The sequence below is a fragment of the Macaca mulatta genome, chromosome 20 (genome assembly GCF_049350105.2).
Source record: "Macaca mulatta isolate MMU2019108-1 chromosome 20, T2T-MMU8v2.0, whole genome shotgun sequence".
Classification (NCBI taxonomy): Eukaryota; Metazoa; Chordata; class Mammalia; order Primates; family Cercopithecidae; genus Macaca; species Macaca mulatta.
In genome coordinates this window covers 42,986,583-43,011,712 of record NC_133425.1, presented here as the reverse complement: position 1 = coordinate 43,011,712, position 25,130 = coordinate 42,986,583, and the positions used below count along the sequence as shown (strand labels likewise).

At 38.5% G+C, this 25,130-nt stretch overlaps 1 protein-coding gene across 11 annotated transcripts in view; it reads right to left on the bottom strand.

The window, feature by feature from the left end:
* The window catches only part of PHKB (phosphorylase kinase regulatory subunit beta), a 225,514-nt gene that overhangs the window by 105,153 nt on the left and 95,231 nt on the right, over positions 1–25,130 (bottom strand). For all 11 annotated transcript variants that reach the window (XM_077984034.1, XM_077984031.1, XM_077984029.1 and 8 more), the window contains 1 exon segment: positions 5,081–5,144. In XM_077984034.1, coding sequence (XP_077840160.1) covers positions 5,081–5,144 — 64 coding nt within the window.

The window sequence follows — 25,130 nt, the reverse complement described above, 5'->3', positions numbered from 1 at the left end:
CAATTTTTCTCTGCCAACCTAAGAAAAATGCCCAAAGGGAAAAATAATCTCATAATGTTGCCATATTTTAACACCAAGATCAAAGGGTGATTAACTATATTGTTTGGTTGTCTTCTCACAAAAATATTCCATGCTTTAGGCATTACGGTCCAGATTTCCAGGAGGGTAAAATCACCCAAATTCATGGGCAGCTATTCCCAATCCAGAAGCAAGTCTTTTTAAAAGTCGTCAAGGAGAACCCACACATGGAATTAATTATCACCTACTTTAAATCATCAGACACATTAATTTAAGGCCTGGAAATTTCAAAGGAAGCTAGATGTCTGAACTGCTTTGAACACTTTACATAACATGAGCAATCTCTCTAGTCATTACCTTTTAGATTCTGGCCTCGGCTCATTTGTCAGTATCTTGATTTCCCCAGTTAAGGACAGGAATATGAAAGGATGTTTTACATGCATATGTCACTTCAGAGTATCTGATTAACTTTGGATATTTTATTTTCATCTTCCATTTCCTGAAATCATTATAATTCTGCCATAATATCCTGACTCCACCTAAAGAGCTTATTTTAAGACTGACAGCTCAAACTTTACTCCCTAATCAAGTTTCTATAATTGTCTTAGTTCTAGTAAATGCACTAGGACTGGAAGATGATTCTGAAACCTGACCACTGTCATGGGGACTTGAGTTCCAGTGGTGGGGAAGGGCTGCACTGTACTTCCCTTAATCCCATGACCAGAACAACCACTTTTGAGACAGTCTCTAAGGCGAAGGGTATCAACTGTAAACATAAGACTTTGCTGATCTCACTGGTCTCAATTCAAAAGAAAACAATTTAAAGACTGTCTAATCTTTCTTTTCTTCATTAATCACTTCTCGGAGCCTGAGCTAAGGGACTTGCTACCCTTATCTAGAATCAAAAAATAAAACAAGGTACAACTGGTCATTGGATCTACCTACTGTACATGATCTTCACATTCTTATTCTGGAACAAAACCACACCACAAAACTATGGTCAGGAGATTTTCTCCCCTAGTTCAGTTATGAGGCTGCCACTGAGCTCTGTAGCAGATCCTGGAGAAATGTATTCTTCCAGAAGGGGTATTTACTGATGGGAATTTCCCTTCTGCACCAAGGCTATGGTGGCAATAGATGTGTAAATAGTCAGCTTTTGCTTACTGACCCAACAGCTCTTTCCAGCAGCCCTACTCACAACCCAAGCTTCTTTGTCCTCACGCACATACTGTAAAAGGAATTCTCAAACTACAGAGAAAGATAAATTTGAACATTAATTTTCAGGGTCTCAAAAGAGCAGAGCTGAGACTTGAACCCAGGAAACACAAAACTGTTGCTTACTATGACTATGATATTTGATGAAAACAAATTCTGATAGACTAAAATATTACTGTTTAAATATTATCAGACATTATTTAAATAATATTTAAATATATTTGTCAGGAAATTTATACAGAATATATTTGAGATCATGATGAAATATGTGATTCCCACACTGAGGATTATATATGTTTCTAAATGTAGCTCTGCCCCAAATTAGCCTTTATTGTAAACAAATCATTAAGGAAACTAGGCCATTTTATCACATTTTATTCTTAGTGTCCCAAAGAAAAATAAATTTGGAAAATAGTTTCAGAATGAAGATTTAAAGCGGTTTTTTTTTCCCCTTGAATAATAAGGAAAGTTGTTATTGGGAAAAAAGGAGGAAGTATAGGAACGCATAATAACCACAACCAAAGCGAAAAACTTTTCCACCCAACAACTGCCCATAAAAATAAAATTAATCTTTATTTTATCTCACATGCTGAAGCCAGGGGCAAAAGGAAAGCCTTTCACACTATTTGTGAAATGGATACCTCTTTCAGAAGCTCAATAATTATTAAGCAAAAAACAGCTTAAGAGTTTTCAAAGAAAAGGCATAGCTCCCAGTTCTAAAAGTAGAAAGTGTCCAACAGCTGAAATTTCCCATACCAACAAGTTGATCTTCTATTAACAGATTCATTATGGAGTGGCATTGGTTTAATTCCTGGTTTTGCCCCTGTGTGGTGTGATCTGAGAAACACTACCTCAATCTTCTGATCATTCATTTTGAGAGAGGGGCTCTACCATCTCCAAAGATCTATGACTCTCGAGTTGCCACCAAGAGGGAATGTACTTTTTGAAAGTTCTAAATTAATTTAGTTAAAGATACACAATCAGGTCTTCCAAAACCTTATACCAATGGGCCTTTAGAAATAACTGTGAATATCAATATGATCTGAAATTCCCCAAGTCTTGAGGTGGTTTCTATGGATTTTCATTTGAATAAAGCATTTTTTTATGTCAATTCTTTTCCCAGCAACTGACTTTTAATTAGATCATAGCTCTTTTAAGTATATACAATGACATTATAAAATGATTAAACACTAAAAAGATAACATACACTTTTAAATGTGCTACTGTTTAGCAGGCACATTATTAATTTAACTGGTGTAGAGGTGGAAATAGTAACATTTTCAATGTCATGTTTCTGCAATTCTCCACATCAGAAAAAGAGATGAAAGGGAATTTGTAAAAGTAGGACACTGACACTATCTTATAAAAATGGAAGATGAAGGGACTTTACTGGCAACATGTGATATTCTTGTGGCTAAACAAATAAGACATGGCCCGTCGTGGTGGCTCACGGCTGTAATCCGAGTACGCTGGGAGGCCAAGGTGGGCGGATCACCTGAGGTAAGGAGTTCAAGACCAGCCTGACCAACATGGGGAAACCCCACCTCTACTAAAAATCCAAAAATTAGTGTGGTAGCACACACCTGTATTCCCAGCTACTTGGGAGGCTGAGGCAGGAGAATCGCTTGAACCCAGGAGGTGGAGGTTGCAGTCAGCCGAGATCGTGCCACTGCACTCCAGCCTGGGTGATAGAGTAAGAAGTTGTCTCAGAAAAAAAAAAAAGAAATAAGACATTGTCTGTCCATATTTCTATCTGAAATAATCAAGTAGTAGTCAATTCAGCAAATATTTGGTGCATAGCTCCATTGGAAATAGACATGACCTGAACAAGGCCAAAAATTAGCTCAGCTTAGAGCAGTTGTTCTCATCCTTGCTTGTATATTAGAATTCCTGAGGAGTTCCAAAAAATCTCAATGCCAAGGCCTCCCCCTACACCAATTAAATCAGAATCCCTGGAAGTAGAGCTCATATATGAGTATTTTTTTAAATTCCTCAAATGATTCCTATGTGTTGTCAAGACTGAGAAACTGGCTGAGGAACAGTATCAGCAATACAGTTATAACTCAGAATCCAAATGCAGAGTAAAGCAATTTACTGATTTTAGAATTATAGCTGAGCAATCTATGAAAGCTTCCTGGGAAAAGTAGAGCACTAAAAGATGGGTAGAGTTAGGAAATGTAGTTTGTATGTATGTGTGTGAGTATACACATACTTGGAAGGGGTGCATACAGGTATGTAAGCAACATAAACTAAGACTCAGGTACTTCAAAGGAGATGACACAATTGCAAAAAAGAGCTGGCTACTACCATGTAACAGCCAACCAAGAGACACTCAGCTCCACTCAGCTCAGTATTTGGTATGTCACAGAAGCCAGGTTAGCAAGACCTGTACCTTTCCAGACTGCTGATAACACTACCTCTGGTTTAGTCCATGCCTCCTCTCAGTCTCCTTGATATATGCTCTAGAAAGCTTTCAGTTCTTTCTCTTCATTTCTCTTCCTTTGTATTACCATTACTTCATAAATAATAGCAACAAGAGATGGCATTTATTAAAAGTTTAATCTCTGCCAAGCACTATGCTAATTAACTTTTATTTGCATGAAAACCTCCTGAGTTAGGTCCTATTATCATTATCTTTATTTTTTTAGACGAGGAAGCTGAGGCTTAGTTAAACAGTTAAACTCACTGGTGGAATTGAGCACAGAGCATGCAGTGATGCTGTCTCCTGACCCCTAATATAATGCCATTCTTTAAAGTCATTTTATCCTCCTACTCCTGTATGTCTGTCTGTCTGTCAGTCTATCTATCTATCCATCCATCCATCCAGGAATATGAAAATGGGTGATCCAAAGTATGTGGTAATTCCTCATGACCTTCATGTAGACAGTGCCCATGTATCCTCCAGAGGGATTTGGGGTGAAAAGAGTGCTTGTGCATGTAAGGAGGAGAAGTGAGGTGGCTGCATTAATATACTACAATTAAAAATATTCTTAAATTCAAGACTTGAGTAAATAGTATTATAATTGACATAACAAAAACCATGTCATTTTTTTTGCACAACTGTGTAACCTCCTAAAATGTTTCTTTACTGACTTAGCATTTCAGTAGCTTAAGATTAATTATAATATCAGTTAGAGACTTCACTTTACCTCACCATCTTAGGAATCTTTATAAAAACTGCTAAAGAAAATTAGCCTACTTCTTGATCCAGAGTAGTAACCTCTATTCCTACATTTTATTCCTTTCCACTGACAACTCAATCTACGGTCACTTGATTAGATTCTTTCAGTACAAAAACTGGCTAAAGATCTAATGAAAATTTAAGACGACCTTCAAGGTTTCTTTTTCATCTCCAGAGAAAATGAGATTTTAGACATTTGATGGTAGCCAATTGAAGGTGAAGCTAGGATCAAAACTCCCAACTATCTGGCTAAACACATCACACAAATTCTCTTCTACATGAGATATACATTGAAACATATTAAATTGAAACCAACATGAAAACTGACATAAAAATATAAATATACAACACCAAATAAATTTAAAAATGTGAAACTCTCTACAAAGTAAGTAATAGACTTGAGGGAAAAGTCACTGAACCAAGGAAATCAGAATTCTTTATCAAAATTTTTTCTTCTTTTTTTTTAAAAGAAATTAAGCAATGGCCTTTAGTTAGAAAACTAAATTTTAACTGGCAAATCATTTTCAAAGGAAAAGTTCAAGCATGAGCTTCTACATAAATTTTGGACATTCTCTGATTATACGGAAATGACTTTGTTAATGAATAGTCAAATTAATTAAATGTGCAATTCAAATAATCAAAGATTCTGGGGCTCTTATTTTTTACCTGGTTGCCAAAAAGGTTGAATCCATTAATTGCTTCTAGAGCTGCTTTTGCTAAACCAACAGAGCTAAAAGAGAAAAGGAAATACTTTAATTACTCTAATGTATGTGGCTACAAAACAAGAACCATTATCTGATGAATATTCAAAGCAAATTTCTATATTAACATTTATAACAAATTCTGTAAGAAGAATAATGTCTAAGAGACTTCATTCTGACATTCCAGTATTTTAATTTTTCTTTTTTATAGTTAGTGATCACCTGGGAAAAATATTTTTAGGTTCACCTTGATCTAAACTAATGGTCATACTATTGATGGGAGTAGTTTTAATTCCAGAATCATTTTTATTCACTAACTCAAGAAAAAAAGAGGAACTTTAGAGGAAAGTATATTATGATGATAAGTGCAGTAATTAGCAGGTTGGGCATCATTAGTTCAGATCAATGTAACAGAGCTTTTCTGACATCAAATCTGAGTCTTAAGAAAGATCTTGCATATCATACAACTATCAGAGTGTGGCTTAAGGTATTCTTCAAATACTCTTGCTTAAGATCCAAAAAATAGGCATTATTTTATGCTCACAGAACAACTGATCACCTTATCTCTCATTTTTTGCTATATTCTTCCCTTTATAATAAAATGAATACTATTTCCCTTAGTGCCCTACTCTTTTGGCCTCTCAAATGCCATATACTATAGTGCTGGAAAATGGGAAGACCCATTTCATTAAAAATATGATATCATCTTTTAAGTATCTACCTTTAAATATTTTATATCTAATACCCAGTTTAATTATTACAAATTTTTATTTGTTTTACTCAAAGCAACTGTATTTGCCATTAATATCATTTAAAGTTAATGATCTGTCATCTATTCAGCATTTCTCTGAAACAGATTATCAAACTATGGTCCTCAGAGCAGCACCTTCAGTATTACCTGGGAACTTGTTAGAAATGCTAGTTCTCATTGCTTCTTGGGAGTAGGACTCCATAATCGGTGTTAAAAAGCCTTCCAGGTGTTTGAATGCACTTTAAGTTTGACAGCTACTGTTCTAAGCTATTCATGTCATCATAATCTATACCCTATAAGTTGTTTCATAACCTGTTTTTAAGAAATCATCACTTTTATTGCAGGACAATAAATAGGTCAGACACTTATTTTAAAGATACATGGATGGGAAGATGGAGTAGACATAATTTTCCCTAGTCTTCTCACTAAGTACAACCAAGAATCTTGGACATTACATATAAAACAAACATAAAAAGACTTAGAAACATGGATAGAAGAAGGCAGCTTAGCTATGAACTTCAGGACTCTACGAACGACGCTATGGTAAGTGCCCTAGGTTTCTTTTTTGCCTTAAAGTCAAAGGAGCCAACTACTGAGAAATGCCAGCACATGCGTACAAAAAAATCCTCAGCAAAAGCCTGTCTCTCTAGCCAAAGGACAGGAAAAGAGCAGCCAAGCAAAAAGAAAACTTTTAGACAATAACCACTCAGAAAAAACTTTACCCTACCCCCATCCATTCCAGCAAAGGCTGAGTAGAAACCGAGACTTCTACATTCATGAGTCTATCATGAGGCACAATGTTCAACTCCCAACTCTCTCAGTCATGGTGGTGTCAGAAAACTACAAGGAAGAAGTCAACACTTTCATTTCCAATAGATGATAAGAAACCACTTCATCACCAATCAAGAGGTCACACCTTTTCTCCTGCCCTATAAAAGAAGGCCAAATGAGAACCAGTAATGAAGCACTCCTGTATTTCCCGGCCAAGGAGGTATCAGTGGAGGCCTACTGGGGAGCTGGATGTCAACAAAAATAATGGCCTTATATTCCTACCTGGCAGTAATGAGGTGATGTGCCCTCACCCCTTCTTATACCAGAGTGGTATAAAAAAATACAGCTAAAACAGAAAGTTAAAATAAGATCTAGGGTCTTACGCTATTATGCCGAAAATATTCATATGTCAATCAAAAAACATTCCTCATACCTGGAACCAGAAAGATCTCAAACCAAATGAAAAAAATACACTCAACGGATGCTAACGTTGAGAAGAAAGAGTTGTTAGAATTATCAGACAAAGATTTTAAAGCAGTCACGATAAAAATGCTTCAATAAGCAATTATGAACATGCTTGAAACAAATCAAAAAACCAGAAATCCTTAAGAAACAGAAAGTATCAGCAAAGTTTTTAAAACTGAAAAATATAATAGTGTAAATAAAGAGATCAGTAGATAGGCTCAACAGCAGAATGATGAGGAGAGAGGAAAGAATAACAAAACTGGAAGACAGAACAGAAATTTAAACAAAACAAAGAAAATAGAATGGAAAAAAATTAGGGCCTCAGGGATTTGTGGGATCATAAAAAAGTATCTAACATTCATGTCACTTAGATTCCTAAAGGAGAGAGACAGAGGGCAAAGCAGAAAAATTCCCACTTAGCAAGAGCCATAAACCTACAGATTCAAGAAGCTGAGTGAAACACAAACAATAAAATTTAAAATGTCCATGCTAAGACACATCATAACTTCTGAAAATTAAAGACAAAGAATAAAATCTTGACAGTAGCCAGAGATAACACATTACCTATAGGGGAAAAATAATTAGAATGATAATGGATTGTTTATTAGAAACCATGAAGGCTAGGATGTGGCACAAGAGTTTCCAGTGACTGAAAGAAAAAAACTACCCCATCAGAAAGTTATACCAGTAAATACATCACTTAGCAATCAGGAAGAAACCAAGACAATCTCAGATGAAGGAAAAGAAGAGATTCTATGACCAGCAGACCTACCCTGAAAGAATGGCTAAACTCCATTCTCTAAACAGAAAGGTAATTTTTTAAAAAGAGGAAAAAACAAGTATCAGAACACCAAAAAGAAACAAAAAGCATGGTAAGCATAAATATGGGTAGATACAATAGATGTTTCTTCTCCTCTTGAATTTTATGTTGAAAGTTGAAGCAAAAATTATAACACTGTCTGATATGATTCTAAATGTGCATGGAGGAAATATTTAAGATAACTATTATAAATTCAGAATGGTAATAAGACATAAATGAAAGTAAGTTTTCTATACTTGACTTGAACTAATAAAATGATATCACTACACTGAAGTGTTACCTACAGCAATAGCTAAAAGCTATACAAAGTGATACAATCAAAACCACTATTGATACATCAAAAATAAATTTTAAAAAATCTTAAAAGTACCCACAGGAAGGTAGGAAAAATAAAACAGAAAGAAGAAAAATAGAATAAACAAACAAAAAAATCATCAGCTAAGTTAGGAAAAGGTGGAAAACAGTTAAAAATAACATTAAAAAGAAATAAATAAAAAAGAAAATGGAAGACTTAAGCCCAAACATATGGGAAATTAATTAAACTTAAAAGCATGAAATATACCAATTAAAAGAAAGAGATTTGCAGAGTTAAAATATGGCTCACCTATGTACTGTCTATAAAAAAGTCCCCTCAAATATAACAATATAGACATGTTGAAAGTTAAAGAATGGAAAAAGATACATCACACAAACAATCAAAATAATGCAGGAGTGACCATATTAATAATAAAGGAGACTTCAGAGCAAAGAAAATTATCAGAGAGAGAAGGGTATTATAATATATAATAAAAAAGGTCAATCCACCAAGAAGACATTGCAATCCTAAACGTGTATGCACCAAACAACAGAGTTGCAAAATGTGTGAAGTAAAACTGATAGAACTGAAAGAACAGATAAAACCACAGTTATGGTTGGATACATGCACACTTTTCTCTCAGTAATTGGTAGAACAACTAGACAGGAAACCAGCAAGGATACAGAGGAAGTAAATGAGCATTGACATTCAAAATCCTTAAAAACACATTTGCAACAATATTCAGCAATATGTAAGATGAATTATCACCATGACTAAGTAGGGTTTTATGCCAGGGAAACAAGGCCGGTTCAATAATAAAAACCCAATTAATACAATCTACCATGTTAACTGGCTAAAGCAAAACAAAATAATATGGTCATATCAATTGATGCAGAAAATGCATTGAACAAAATCCAACATCCATTTATGACAAAACTCTCAGAAAACTAGGAATAGAGGGAAATTCCACAATTTTTTTAATGATGTGTCTTTCTTTTAATGTATAAAAATTTAAGGGGCACAAGTGCAGTTTTGCTACATGGAGATAGTGCATAGTGATGAAGTCTGGGCCTTTTTTTTTTTGAGACAGAGTTTCGCTCTTGTTGCCCAGGCTGGAGTGCAATGGTACGATCTCGGCTCACCACAGCCTCTGCCTCCTGAGTTGAAGCAATTCTCCTGCCTCAGCCTCCTGAGTAGCTGGGATTACATGCATGCGCCACCGCACCCGGCTAATTTTGTATTTTTAGTAGAGACAGGGATTCTCCATGTTGGTCAAGTTGGTCTTGAACTTCCAACCTCAGGTGATCCACCCGTCTTGGCTTCCCAAAGTGCTGGGATTACAGGCATGAACCACCATGTCAGGCCTGGGCTTTCAGTGTAACCATGCCTGAATAATGTACATTGTATCTATTAAGTAATTTCTTATCCTTCAAACTCTTCCCACCCTTCCACCCTCTCCAGTCTCCAATGTCTATCATTCCACACTCTATGTCCATGTGTACACATTATTTAGCTCCCACTTTTAAGTGAGAATATGCAGTATTTCACTTTCTGTTTCTGAATTAGTTTAGTTTCACTAAAGATAATGGCCTCCAGTGTCATCCATGTTGCTATAAAAGATATGTTTTCATATATTTTATGGCTGAACAGTATTTATTTGTGTACATATACACCACATTTTCTTTATCCAATCATCTGTTGATGAATACGTAGGTTGATTCCATATCTTTGCAATTGTGAATTATGCTGCAATAAACATATGAGTATAGGTATCTTTTTGATGTAATAATTTCCTTTCCTTTGGGTAGATAGCCAGTAGTGGGATCACTGGATTGAAAGGTAGTGCTATTTTAAGTTATTCGAGAAACCGCCATATTGTTTTCCATAGAGGTTGTGCTAATTTACATTCCCACCAACAATGTATCAGTGTTCCCTTTTCTCCAAACCCTTCCAATAGGTTAGTTTTTGACTTTTTAATAACAGCCATTCTGACTGGTGTAAGACAATATATCATTGTGGTTTTAATTTGCATTTCTCTGATGATTAATGATGTTGAGCATTTTTTCATATGCTTGTTGGCCATTTGTACAAATTCTGCCATTTGATTTACAAAAATTCTATAGCTAACTCTACTTGATGGTGAAAGAAAAATTGAATGCTGCCTCTCAAAACAAAAATGTCTGCTCTCACCATGACTAACATAGTACTGGAAGTTCTACGTGGTAAAATAGGGCAAGAAAAGGGAAAAAAAAGAATATAGCTTAGAAAGGTACAAATGAAACTGTCTATTTGCAGATGACATATGCTATGATTTGAATACATTTGCAGATGACATATGCTATGATTTGAATATGGTTTGTTTGATCCTGCCAAGTCTCATGTTGAAATCTGATCCCCAATGTTGTAGGTGGGGCAAGGTGGGAGGTGTCAGGATCCTGGAGGCAGATCCCTCATGAATGGCTTGGTGTCATTCCCATGGGATTGAGTGAGTTCTTAGTCTGACTTCCCTGGAGAAATGGTTGTTGAAAAAGAACCTGGCACCTCGTATTCCCTCTCTTGTCATGTGATTTCTATACTCCGGCTCCACTTAGCCTTCTGTCCTGAGCTTCTTGTATATACAGCCTGCAAAACTGTGAGCCAAATAAACCTCTTTTCTTTCTAAACTACCCAGGCTCCAGATTGGAGGCTTTGTTAGAATGCCTCACCCACTTGGAAAGAGCAAAATAACATGCAGAGATTTATGCTGTAAACTTTTATCCAAGAAGAAACACAGAAACTCAACAGAAAAAGTGAAAGAAACTTCAGACACTTTGAAAGCTGTGGGTAGCAACCTGCATGGTGAGTCAGGTAAAAATCTGTCTCCAGGGTGTGATACACATTTACACTGGGGAGCTGGGCAATCCAGGCCACAGGGGAGTGTCTCAACCCTACCAAGCACTGGTGCTGATTTGGTGCTGCAAGGAGCATATGAGAAGTGGTGGCTCACGCCTGTAATCCCAGAACTTTGGGAGGCTGAGGTGGGTGGATCACCTGAGGTTAGGAGTTCAAGACCAGCCTGGTCAACATGGTGAAACGCTGTCTCTACTGAAAATACAAAATTAGCTGGGTGTGGTGGTTCATGCCTGTAATCTCAGCTACTTAGGAGGCTGAGGCAGGAGAATTGCTAGGACCCGGGAGGCAGAGGTTGCAGTGAGCCAAGATAGCGCCACTGCAATCCAGCTTGGGTGACAGAGCAAGACTCCATATATAAAAGAAAAAAAAAATTGTTTTGCGTGCACTCCCACACTCTAGCAGGAATGGAGGGAAGCCATTGCTGATCCTACTTCATAAGGGACCTCGCAGAATTCTGCCAGCTAACTCAGACAGTGGTCATAGGTTGGAAGAAGCTGCCAACTAAAATAAGCAATCTAATCTACAGTGTGTATAAACCCCATTGATCAGAAACGAGAGGTGAGCAGGAAGCAGGCTCTTGCCACAGAGGCAGCAGCTGGGAGCCCCTGCTTTGCAGGCAAACTGGGAGGGGTGTGGCCTGGAAGCCTTGGTCTTTGTCTTGGGCTGGAGAACTTACAACCTGGGGCAGTTTTGCATTCTGAGTGCAGACTGCCTGGGACCCAGCCAGCTGTTGCCAGAAGTCTGTGAGTGTGAGACCCAATATGTTAAGAAAGTGAGTGCTGGGTGGGTCTCCCTGCTGCCTGTTACCCCTCTCCCCTCCCTGAGGATTCTTTTATGCGACAGAGGCAGTTCCACTGCTCCGTGGAACATTACACCAGTGGCAGGGGAACTGCCCTTGGATCCCTACTGGGGTCGCAGCCTGAGTCCGCACCTGGTGAGCCAGAGTGAGGACTTGCCTGATCCAGGCCCCACAGGCTATGCCCCTATGCCCATCTTGGTAGCCTAACACCACAGATAGGGACTTTAGGGAGTTCCATGACCCTTCCCATTGCCTGGGATATGAGTGTTTCCCCAGGGCAACGTAAGCCAAGTATAAATCCCCATGGTCACCACTGCATCTGGCTCTCTCCTGCTAGTGCCACCTTACTGTGAATCCTACTGCTCCTCTGAATTTGCCTATCCTGTGGAGCTGTCTCAAGCCAGTCTGGTGCTGGGGGTATTTGCAAGGGATCTAGTGATAGGAAGACACAAGGGTTGAAGGTACTTGAGCAGAACAAACTTCCACAATGGGTACGCATCCAGTGTGGCACCCACTACTACAGCTTAGGACCAGAAAGGGAAGGGACCTTGTCTGAGCAAGCTAATGGCCTCAACAAGTCCCTAAATTGCAGTTGGAGGTCAACTGACACAGCCCTCTACAACGTCTGCTAACATAATAACACGGTGCTCAGGAAGGAGAAAACTTTTGCATGACCTCAGCTAACACCATTACTCATACCACTCAGGCTGTTCAGGAGGCCTTGGGCCTGTTCATGTGCCCAGTACATTACTACTACATCTGGCAATTGAGAAAGTCATTGCACTAAGGCTACTTATAACCAAGGAAATCTTACAGAGTTCACGCCACTCCCCTACTGTCACCATCAGTGCTTGCACAGGCCCCTATGAGATGAGAGGACAGGTCAGCCTTGTCCAGCTCCACCCAACATCACCCACCTCTGGAGCTAAAAGCGGGGCCCAAACCACTACACATCCCACAGACCTGTCCACAGCCGGAATCACTAAAGAGCTTCTCCAGATGGTTGACTAGAGATGCTGGTAACCAATTCTCCTCAGAAGGAAGAAACAAAATCACAAACAAATAGTCACATCGCAAATACAGTGTTACAGGGAGAGGGCTGGAGTCCATTGGAGAATTCACTGGAAGGATCCACAACACGCACACAAAAGATAGTAACAAGAAGCTGGCAGAGTATCAAACCCTGAGAGATTTAGTATTCTGTGGAAAGGGTATTCTCTAGTCTTTGACTGCTAGTATCTAAACTCAAGGAGAGCTTTTCTGCCCTCTTGAGTCCAAATGCTGTAGTGGGCTGCAATCTGGGGACTTCTTGGGTCCTTGCTCACACAAAGTCCCCTCCCTTTCCCTCTGGTCCTGAGTTGTAGTAACAGGCACCATACTGGGCGTGCATCCATTGTGATCTTTTGTTTTGCTCAAGGACCTTCAGCCCTTGTGTCTTCCCCATGACTATATCCCTTGCCGAAATTCTCCAGCACAGGCCTGGATTGTGGCAGTCCCTGAGGCGGCTAAACCCAGATAAGCAGCCGGATTCACAGTAGTCTGGCCCACACAGATCACCACTCCCACAGGAACAGGCAGTTCACCACACCAAGGGAACGCTCCTTGGGACAAAAGAAACCAAAGTATGAACCTTGAGTACCATGACTTCCCACCTGTGGGAAGCTTCTTTCAGCAGAGGAACAGGTGCAGTACAGGGCTCAGTGGGGAAAGACTAAGGTTCTACCCTAGCAGTGGAGGAGCCCCGGTGCTTGTGAAGGGGTTTCTCCTCCCTCTTGTCCAACACTGCAGATACAGCTGGGGCTTCTCCCACAGGAGCTCGGTGAAGGTAGACCTACGGAGGACCTTTCTCAAGCACTTTGGGGTGACTGCATCCCCTTGGGAGGAGTGCCCTCTGGGCTCAGGCTTTCATGAGAGATAAGAGTCCCACTGTCTCTGGATGTGGAATGTCAGTGTTCCTGCAGATGGACAGAGGTGCTTGTCTGATCTAAATATCCAGAATATAGGGACGGGGGGCGGGGGAGGCATGACAGGGAGGTTGCTTTCCTGCTGGCCTGGTAGTGAAGCTGAGGTGGCTCCCTCCCCTCCCGCAGTGAAGACCTCAGTGCATTTCACTGGGACCCCACTCCCCCGCCCCGAAAAGCTGCCTCTGTCAAGGCTGAGACTTTTGTCCATCACTGGGGTACTGCATATACCCACCACCTGCTTCAGCTGCAGCTGGTTTTCACCCATGGGTGCCTCCTACTGGTCTGAAGGCTGAACTACTCAACCTAGCGAGAAAAAGACTTGGGAAGTAGAGTAGTGCACATTACTGGGGAACAGGATAAGTTTCCTGAGACCTCTGCCATTCTGGCCCCACAGGAGACAGTGAACCTTCCCACACATTAAGTACACTGCTACTAAAACCAGCACCTGAGAAAGCCATCACACACAGATTCTCTATAACCAAGAAACTCAACAGAGACTTTGCCACTGAAAACACCCAGAGCTGAAGCTAGGTGACCACATATGATACACCACATCCTCACGGGGCAAAAAAAAATAGAACCCAGTCAAATCAAAAGTAAATTCAATAATAATAATAAGAAGAAGAAATAGTTTATCCAGATGGGAAGAAACCAGAAAAATGATTCTGGCAATATGAAAAAACAGTTTTATTTACAATACCACCCCCTCCCCAATACACACTAACTCTCCAGCAATGGATCCAAAACAAAATGAAATCCTTGAAATACCAGATAAAGAAGTCAAAATGTTCATCATGAAGTTACTCAATGAGATTCAAGAGAAAGTTGAAACCAATATAAAGAAATTAAAAAAAAAAAATACAGGATATGAATGAAATTTTCTAGAGAGGTCAATATTAAAATAAATAAAAAAAAAGAACTTCTGGAAATGAAGGACTCACTTAAGGAGTTACAAAATACAGTGGAAAGTTTTAACAACAGACTAGACCAAGTAGAAGAAAGAATTTCAGAGTCTGAAGACAAGGCTTTCAAATTAAACCAGTCAGACAAAAATTAAGAAAAAAGAATACAAAGAAACAAACAAAATCTCCAGGAAATACGAGACTATGTAAAACATCCAAATCTAAGAATCAAAGTTGTTCCTCAGGGAGAAGAAAAAGCAAAAAGTTTAGAAAACCTACTTCAAGGAATAATTTAGAAAAACTTCCCTAATCTTGCTAGAGATTTAGACATCCAAATACCAGAAGCTCAAAAAACTCCTGGGAGATTCAGTGAAAAAAGGAGATCACCAAGGCATATATGGTCATCAGGCTATCTAAAGTCAATGCAAAGGCAAGAATTCTAAGAGCAGTGAGATAAAAGTATCAAATAAATGATAAAGGAAAAACTATCAGACTAACTTCTCAGCTGAAATCTTATAAGCCAGAAGGGATTCAGGTCCTATCTTTAGTCTCCTCAAACAGAACAACTGTCAGATAAGAATTCTGCATAGAGCAAAACTAAATTTAAGAAATGAAGGCAAAATAAAGATTATCAAAGAAAAGCAAATGCTGAGGGAATCCATTACCAGTAGGCCAGCCCTATAAGAAATGCTCAATGGAGTTCTAAACATCTAAATGAAAAGGCTAGGCTAGGCGTGGTGGCTCACGCCTGTAATGTCAGCACTTTGGGAGGCCGAGGCAGGTGGATTACTTGAGGTCAGAAGTTCAAGACCAGCCTGGCCAACATGGGTGAAACACCGTCTTTACTAAAAATACAAAAATTAGCTGGGTGTGGTGGTATGCACCTGTAAGTCCCAGCTACTTGGGAGGCTGAGGTGGGAGAATCGCTTAAGCCTGGGAGGCAGAGGTTGTAGTGAGTCAAGATCATGCCACTGCACTCCAGCCTGGGTGACAGAGTGACTCTGTCCCAACAAATAAATACACACATAGACACGTACATAAATGAAAGTGCTTATAACAATAACACAATAAAGAAAGCAAAGCAACTAGGTAACAATCAATATGATAACTGCAAGAGTAGCTTACATAGCAATACTATTTTCGAATGTAAATGGTGTAATGCCCCACTTAAAAGATACAGATTGGCAGAATGGATTTTAAAAAACACAGACCAAACATCTGCTGCCTTCAAGAGACCCACCTAGCCCATATAAAGATTTTTGTAGACTCAAGGAAAGATACGAAAAAAAATATATTACACATAAATGGAAACCAAAAGAGAGCAGGAGTAGCTATTATTACACGAGAAAAAACAGACTTTAAACAAAAAACAATAAAAAGACAAAGAAAGTCATTATATTATAACAAACAGAACAATTCATCAAGAAGATATAACAATTCTAAATACATATGTACCTAACACTGGAGCACCCACAGTCATCAAACAAATTCTACTAGACCTAAGAAGAGACGTAGACAGCAAGACAATAATAGTAGGAGACTTTAACACTCCATTGACAGCACTACATAGATCACTGAGGTAGAATGTCAACAAAGAAATACTGGATATAAACTGGACTCTAGAACAAATGGACCTAACAGACATTCACAAACATTCGACCTGAAAACTGCAGGGTATACATTCTTACCAGCACATGGAACATTTTCCAAGACAGACCGTATGACAGGACACAACACAAATCTCAATAAATTTAAAAAATCAAAATCATACCAAGTGTCTTCTTAGACTACAGCAGAATAAAACTAGAAATTAATTCGAAGAGGAACTCTCAAAACTATACAAATACATGAAAATTAAACCATATGCTCCTGAATGATTTTTGAGTCAACAATAAAATCAAGATGAAATTTAAAAAAATTTTGAAATGAATAATAACAGTGACACAAGTTACCCAAATTCCTGGGATACAGCAAAAGCAGTGCTATGAGAAAAGTTTATAATGCTAAATGCCTACATCAAAAAGATAGAAAGATCAAAGAATGGCAACATAATGTCATGCCTCAAGAAACTAGAGAAACAACAAACCAAACCTAAAGTTAGCAGAAGAAAAACAACAGAGATCAGAGCAGAACTAAACGAAAATGAAACCAAAAGACAATACAAAGGATCAATGAAACAACAGGTTGGTTCTTTGAAAACATAAACAAAAATGACAGACCACTAGCTAATCAAGAAAAGAAGAGAGAAGATTCAAACCAGTTGAATCAGAAATGAAAATGCAGCAATTATAACTGATACCGCAGAAATACAAAAGATCATGCAAGACTACTATGAACACTTTTATGTGCACAAGCTAGAAAATCTACAGGAAATGGAAGATTCCTAGAAACACACAGCCTCCTAAGATTGAATCAAGAAGATAAAGAAATCTTGAGCTGATCAGCAATAAGGCGTGAGATTGAATTAGTAACAAAACATCTCCCAACAAGATAAAGCCTAGGATCAGACATAGTCACAGCTGAATTCTACCAGAAATTTCAAAGAACTGGTACCAATCCTAGTGAAGCTATTCCAAAAGACAGAGCAAGAGGGAATCCTCCCTCACTCATTCTGCAAAGTTGGTATCACCCTGATACCAAAGCAAGGAAAGGACATAACAACAAAAAAGAACTACAGACCAACATTCCTAATGAATACAGATGCAAAAAGCCTCAATAAAATACTAGCAAACTGAATCCAACAGCACATTGAAAAGATAATTCACCCTGATCAACTGGGCTTCATCCCCCAGATACAAGGATGGTTCAACAAATGCAAGTCAATAAATTGATTCGTCACATAAACAGAATTAAAAACAGAAATCATATGATTATTTTAAAAGATGCAGAAAAAGCATTCAATAAAATCCAGCATCCCTTCATGATAAAAACCCTGAACAAACTAGGCATAGAAGAAATATACCTTAAAATTACAAAAGCCCAAATAAGACAAATCCACAGCCAACACCATACTGAATAGGGAGAAGTTGAAAGCATTTCTCCTAAGAACTAGAACAAGACAAGAATGCCTGCTTTCATCACTTCTCTTCAACATAGCACTGGAAGTCCTAGCCAGAGCAATCAGGCAAAAGAAAGAAATAAAGGGCATGTAAACTGAAAAACAGAAAGTCAAACTATCTCTGTTTACTAATATGATTTTTATACCTAGAAAACTCTAAAGACTCCTCCAAAGGACTCCTAGATTTTATAAATTCAGTAATGTCTCAGGTTACAAAGTCAAAGTACATAAATCCATAGCACTGCTATGTATCAATAATGAACAGGCTGAGAATCACATCAATAACTCAATCCCATTTACAATAGTTGCGAAGAAAAAAAAGAACTACAAAACAGTGATGAAAGAAATCAAAGATGACACAATGGAAAAACATGCCATGCTCAGGGATTGGAAGAATCAATATTGTGAAACTGACAATAGTGCCCAAATCAATCTATAGATTCAATGCAACTCCTCTCAAAATACTAATTATTTTTTCACAGGTCATTTTTCACAGAATTAGAAAAAAAAAATCCTAAGGTTCATATGCAACCAAAAACCATTCTGAGTAGTCAAAGTAATCCAAAGCAAAAAGAAGAAATCTGGAGGCATCACATTACCTGACTTAAACACTACAAGGCTATAGTAACTAAAACAGTACAAAAATAGACACACAAAGCCTCTCCCAACATGGCGGCCTCAACAATACCAGTTTCCAGTGTGATCTATTATTGACCTTCAAGAACTAAGCAAAAAAGAATAATAAGAAGGGGAAGACTATCTCCCTCACAGACTTTCTGGCTGAGGATGGGGGGACTGGTAGAGGAAGCACCTATGTTTCTAAGCCAGTCAGCTGGGCTGATGAAACAGATGACCTGGAAGGAGGTAACAGTAACAATGAAGATGTGTATAGGGCACCTCCAATTGACCGTTCCATCCTTCTCACTGCTTCACGGGCTGCTCGGGAACCCAATATCAACTGGAGCCATCTTCCCAAATTGCTACCCTACATTGCTTTTCTAGGGAACCTACCCTATGATGTGACAGAAGAGTCCATTAAGGAATTCTTTAGAGGATTAAATATCAGTGCAGTGCGTTTAACACATGAACCCAGCAATCCAGATAATTTGAAAGGTTTGGTTATGCTGAATTTGAGGACCTGGATTCCCTGTTCAGTGCCCTGAGTCTCAATGAAGAGTCTCTAGGTAACAAGATAGTTCGAGTGGACATTTCAGTCAAAAAACAACAGATGTTGGTGTGGATGCAGTGAAAAGGGAACATTTATACGCTATTGATGGGAATGAAAGTACAATATTTATGAAAGACAGTATGGAAATTTCTCCAAGAACTAAAAGTAGATCTACCATTCGATCCAGCAATCCCACTACTGGGTATCTCCCAAAGGAAAAAAAGTCATCATATAAAAAAGATACCTGCATGTGTACGTTTATCACAGCACATTTCAAAATTATAAAGATGTGGAATCAACTTAAGTGCCTATCAACCCATAAGTGGATTTTGAAAAATGTGACATATACACACACACACACACACACACACACACACACACCCACCCCATGGAGTGCTACTCAGCCAAAAAAAAAAAAAAAAAGAATGAAATAATATCTTTTGCAGCAACTTGGATGCAATTGGGGGCCTTATCCTAAGTGAAGTATCTCAGGAATGAAAAACCAAATACCATATGTTCTCCCTTATAAGTGGGAGCTAAACGAAGGGTACACAAAGACATACAGAGTGGTATAGTGGACACTGGAGGCTCAGAAGGCGGGAGGGTGGGAGGGCGTTGAGGGATAAATAATTACCTACTGAGTACAATGTACATTATTTGGGTGATGGGTACCCTTAACGCCCAGACTTCCCCACTATAAAATTCATTCATGTAACCAAAAGCCATTTCTATCCCTAAATAGAAATACAATTTAAAAAACAAAAAGTAAAAAAGAAAGTAGGGTTCAAATATTTGAAAAGAATGTTAAACCTACTCTGTGCTCTAGAAATGGAAAAACAAAGTCTGAATGACAGCACATCTGTTTACAGCATGGTTTCCTGAATATTTTAAGCCCACTGATAAGACCTAATGCTCAGAAAAAAATGATTCCCTTGAAAATATTACTACTTATTGACAATATACCTGGTCATCCAAGAGCTCTAATGGAGATGCACAAGGAGATTAATGTTTTCATTTCTGCTAACACAACATTCATCCTGCAGTCCATGGCTCAAGGAGTAATCTTACTTTCAAGCCTTATTATTTAAGAAATGTCTTGCAAGGCAATAGGTGCCATAGATAGTGATTCCTCTGATGGATTTGAGCAAAGTAAATTGAAAATCTGGGAAGGATTCACCATTCTAGATGCCACTAAGAACATTCAAGATTCATGATAGGAAGTCAAAATGTCAGTATTAACAGGAGTTTGGAAGAAGCTGATTCCAACGGTCATGGATAAGTGTGAGGAGTTCAGGACTTCAATGGAAGAAGAGCGAGCAGATGTGGTGGAAATACCAAAAGAACCAGAATTAGAAGTGGACCCTAAAATGAGACTAAATTCCTGTAACCTCATGATAAAACTTGAATGGATGAGGAATTAATTCTTACAGATGAGAAAAGAAAGTGGTTCTTGAGATGAAATTTACTCCTGGTAAAGAGCTGTGAATATTAATGAGTTGACAACAAAGGATTTAGAATACTTCATATATTTAGCCGATAAAGCAGTGGCAGGGTTTGAGAGGACTGACTCCGATTTTGAGAGAAGTTCTAATGCGGATAAAATACTATCAAACAGCATCATATGTTACAGAGAAATCTGTTGTGAAAGGAAGAGTCATTCAATGTGGCAAACTTCACTGTTGTCTTATTTTGAGAACTTGTCACAGCCATTCCAATCTTCAGCAACCACCAGCCTGATCAGTCAGCAGCCAACAAGACTGAGGCAAGACCTTCTATAAGCAAAAATTTACAACTCACTGAAGGCTCAGATGACTGTTAGCATTTTTAAGCAATAATGTATTTTTAACTAAGGCAAAGTTCTTTTTCCAAGATGGACACCCACAGTGACAAAACCACATCACTGGAGGGTGCTGATCTCACCCTGCTGATTCTCAACTCAAAATAGGCTGGAGGAGGCAGAAGCTACATCTCTTTTTGTTCAGCAATTTGTTGCTTTTGTCTACTAAGTGCAGGAAATCCTTTAAGATAAAAAATAAAATATTGCTGAATAACCTGTGGACAGCTAGCTATGTGGACAAAGTGGGGAATGGCCACATCTCTACTGGGAGGTCCTTTCTCTTGGGCTGGCCCATGGCGAGCTTCATGGCCACATTTTGGGCTCTGAAGATTACCAGCTGTGGGTCACTTCTGGCATGAAAAAGGCCCCATGTCCACTCGCTGGGCATGCATTCTCACGGAATTAAAATAAGCCATCCCCAAGCCACTATACTCCCGCCACAGGGACAGGGAACTCCACCTCTCCTTCCACCTTTCAAGAGCCCTTCTTTTGGCAGGGTTCTAACACTTGCCAGGACAATCTGTGCACGACTCTACCAGCCTTAAAGCTGGGCCAGCTCTTTGGAGCTTCTCTCACAGATGTTTGTGAGAATGACAACATACCCACCCCTCTCTGGATATGCCTTTTAAAATCAACCAAAAAGGGCCACTCAACAGAGGGTATCTTCAGAAAATCGGCAAATATAAAATCATATCGAGCCCTAAGAGAAACTAAATTCTGGAGATAAAGTGAACTTGGACAATGAGTCTATTCTTCTGGAAACATCATTCTTAAATGAAAGAATATCCAAGGAAGTATATTTTCATCCAATCTCTATGATGAATGGCTTAGTGTATTCATCAAGGGAATGAATAGGAGAAAATAATTGCTATCCAGAGGCTTTTAGACCAGCTGCCAAAAGCCAGTGTTGTTCTCTTGAGATACCTTTTTGGAGTGTACACATTGAACATTCCTTATCCAATCAGATAATAGCCTATCATTTATCAGCATGTATAGCCCCAAGCATTCTTCAGCTGTCTACTTCCTGCAGCTCAAAACTAGAAAATGAATTCACAAAAAGTCCAGTGTGATGACTCTGATTTTAAAAAAGAGAATTCAAAAAAAAGGTTTCTCTTGTACAATTTCTCATTGAAAACTGCCTCATGATATTTGGAAAAGACATCACTTCCCACTTTGGGAAGAACTCAGAGTTGTGATAACAGCCAGAAGGCTTCGGTGAAAACAGAGCAACCTCTTTAATCCAAGCCAGTAAGAGTCACGGTGGTTTACAAGAAAATCACAACTGTAGAATGATGCCCAGGCCCATCTGGAATGGGTCCACCCAGCTACCCGTCCAGTTACTGAAGATTCAAATCTCCATAGGCCCATTTGACTCTTCCTTTTCTTTCATTTCCTTAAGTGTTCCACTGAGAACAATTTTCCCAAAATGTCTGCAGAATTTGGATTAAATCCTCATGTTCTTTCCAAAAATAAGTAAATTTCTTGGCAAAAGAACGAACATGTGGCACCTTAAACTAAGACAACCACTGTGGATCATGTTTTTAAATCACTTGTTTTCAGTTGAACACTGAACGAGCACCTTCCAACATCCCAGCTCATCCCATTTTCCTTTTCCTTATCCCATATATACATATTTGCAAAAATCTTCCCATAAAATATACCTTCTATCTTTCCATCCCTATCATATTGTATTATTACTTTTCCATTGATATAAAATAAATGTATATATTTTTGGAGTAAAAAAGAATTCTACAGTTTTAACTCTTACATATAGGTCTTTGATCTATTTCATATTCATTTTTGTATATGGTGTGAAATAGGGGTCAGATTCATTCCTCTGCATGTGGACATCCAGTTGTCCTAGCACTATTTGTTGACAACTATCCTTTTCCCCTGAATTGTCTTTGCACATTTGTGAAAATCGATTGACTACAGATGTGTGGGTTTATTTCTGTACTCTTATTTCTATTTCCCCGATCTCCTTGTCCTTATGCCAGAACCACACTATTTTAATTATTGTAGCTTTGTAGTAAGTTTTGAAATTGAAAAGTGTGAGTCCAATCTTGTTCTTTTTCGATGTTGTTTTGACTAGTCTGGTTCCCTTACCTTTCCATGTGAAGCTCATCAATTTCTGCAAAAAAGACAGTTGGATTTTTTACATAGATTACATAAACATAGGATGTCTTTCCATTTATTTAGGTCTTCTTTAATATCTCTTAACATTTCTTTGTAGTTTTCAATGTATAAGTACAAGAACCTATGCAAGTGTTACACTTATTTCGTTAATCCCCTCTACTTTTAAGATAAGGAAACAAGCTCAGAGCAGCTTTAAAATCCATCCTTACTTCTGCTCTTTGGTGAAAACTTTGTACCCTACTAGAAGATATGCTGACCAATTTACCCTGACTTTCAAGAGCAATTGAGCCAATAATCTGGATTTAAGATAGTATCCTAATGAATCTAATCTGCAGCCTAGCATATCACTGCCAGTGAAGGTTCCCTGCCAGTGAAGGAAGTACTTGATGCTTCCACAGGTTAAACAAATTTCATGACAATTCACATGTACTGCTAGCATACTAATGGCAGCGGGCTCTTTGCAGGTCCAAAGTTATTTTAGAGAGAAATAACAAGGGCTGGAACCTAAAGGAATAAAATCCAAGTGAAGGACCTGTGGTGGTTTAAAGCATGTCTGAAATTCTTTGACACTCCTCCCCATCAAGAGGTGGAGTCTAATATTCCCTGCTAGAATACAGACTGGTCTTAGTGACTCCAACAAATAGGATGTGGTGGAATTTACACTGCATGACTTCTGAGCCTAGGTCACAGATAAGAAAACAGCTCCCACCTAACTCTCTGCCTTGGATTCTGGGCCTTGGAACCCAGCCACCGTGCTGTGAGAAAGCCTATATGGAAAAACTTCACATAGGCCTTCCAGGGGACAGGTCCTGCCAAGGTCTTAGTCAACACTCAGATACCCAAGTGACAAAGCCTTCAAGATAAGCCCAGCCCCAGTCAAAATGATGACAAACACATTAGAGACCCTGAGCACACAAACTGCCCAGCTTAACTCAGTCTACCATCTTAATAATAAATAATAATGTAAGACAATAATAATAAAAGATTGTTGTTGTTTTATGCCTCTAAGTTTGGGTTTATTTGCAACAATTTGGGTTATTATTTGCAACAATAGGTAACTGGAAAAAAAATCTAAGTCAGATTGCAAACTCTACCAAGTACCCAGAACAATTAGGCCAATCATAATTTTGCATACTGTAAAATAGTAACCAAATTACCATAGTATCTGAACAAGAATTTTAGAGCCTTAGACCCTAAGGGTTAGAAAAGTCCCTTGGGGTTGTATATTTGGACTGTTTGTGTAAAAACATTCATTGTTAACTGGCTTTCTTCCTTAAGAATGTGTTCCTGATGACCCAGGAGCTCCCTTAGGCCCCAATGCACAAAAATTTACATTCAGTTAACCCAGTAATACCAGAAAAATTCCTCCTACAGTATGAGGTACATATTTTATTAAATATTTACAATATTTTGAAATGTAAAGAGAAAATAACTTATTCAAAAGGCAAACACACATGAAATTCAGTACTTAGAAACACAATGTAGCCAGCCCAAGGTTCTGTCTTTAATGGTACAAAAAAACAGCTATGGGATGAATTTGGAAATTGTCACTTAAATGTGGCATTTTAAAAGAAACAAGGCTGGGCACGGTGGCTCATGCCTGTAATCCCAGCACTTTGGGAGGCCGAGGTGGACGAGATCACTTGAGGTCAGGAGCTCAAGACCAGCCTGGCCAACATGGCAAAACCCTGTCTATATTAAAAACACAAAAATTATCCAGGCCTGGTAGCACATGCCTGTAATCCCAGACTAGAGAAGAGACTCGCTTGAACCCGGGGGCAGAGGTTGCAGTGAGCCAAGATGGCACCACTGCACTCTAGCCAGAGCAACAGAGTGAGACTCTGTTTCAAAAAAAAAAAACAAACAAAAACAAACAAAAAACAAAAAGAAACAAATACTGTACCTGAACTAGAGTAAAATTCACAAATATGTTAATTTATTATCCACTAGTTATTCAAATATCTGGCAACAGCAAGCTATTTAGAAACCCAACCACAATCATAACATGATCTTACATTTTAATGGCAATTTCTATTGTTGGCAATATATATTGTTGTAAGAATTTAAAAATATTTTAAGGGTACAAGATACTCTCAGGAAACCAAATTATTCTATTATTAGCTATTGAACATATTAATAGTAGATGACTAATATCAA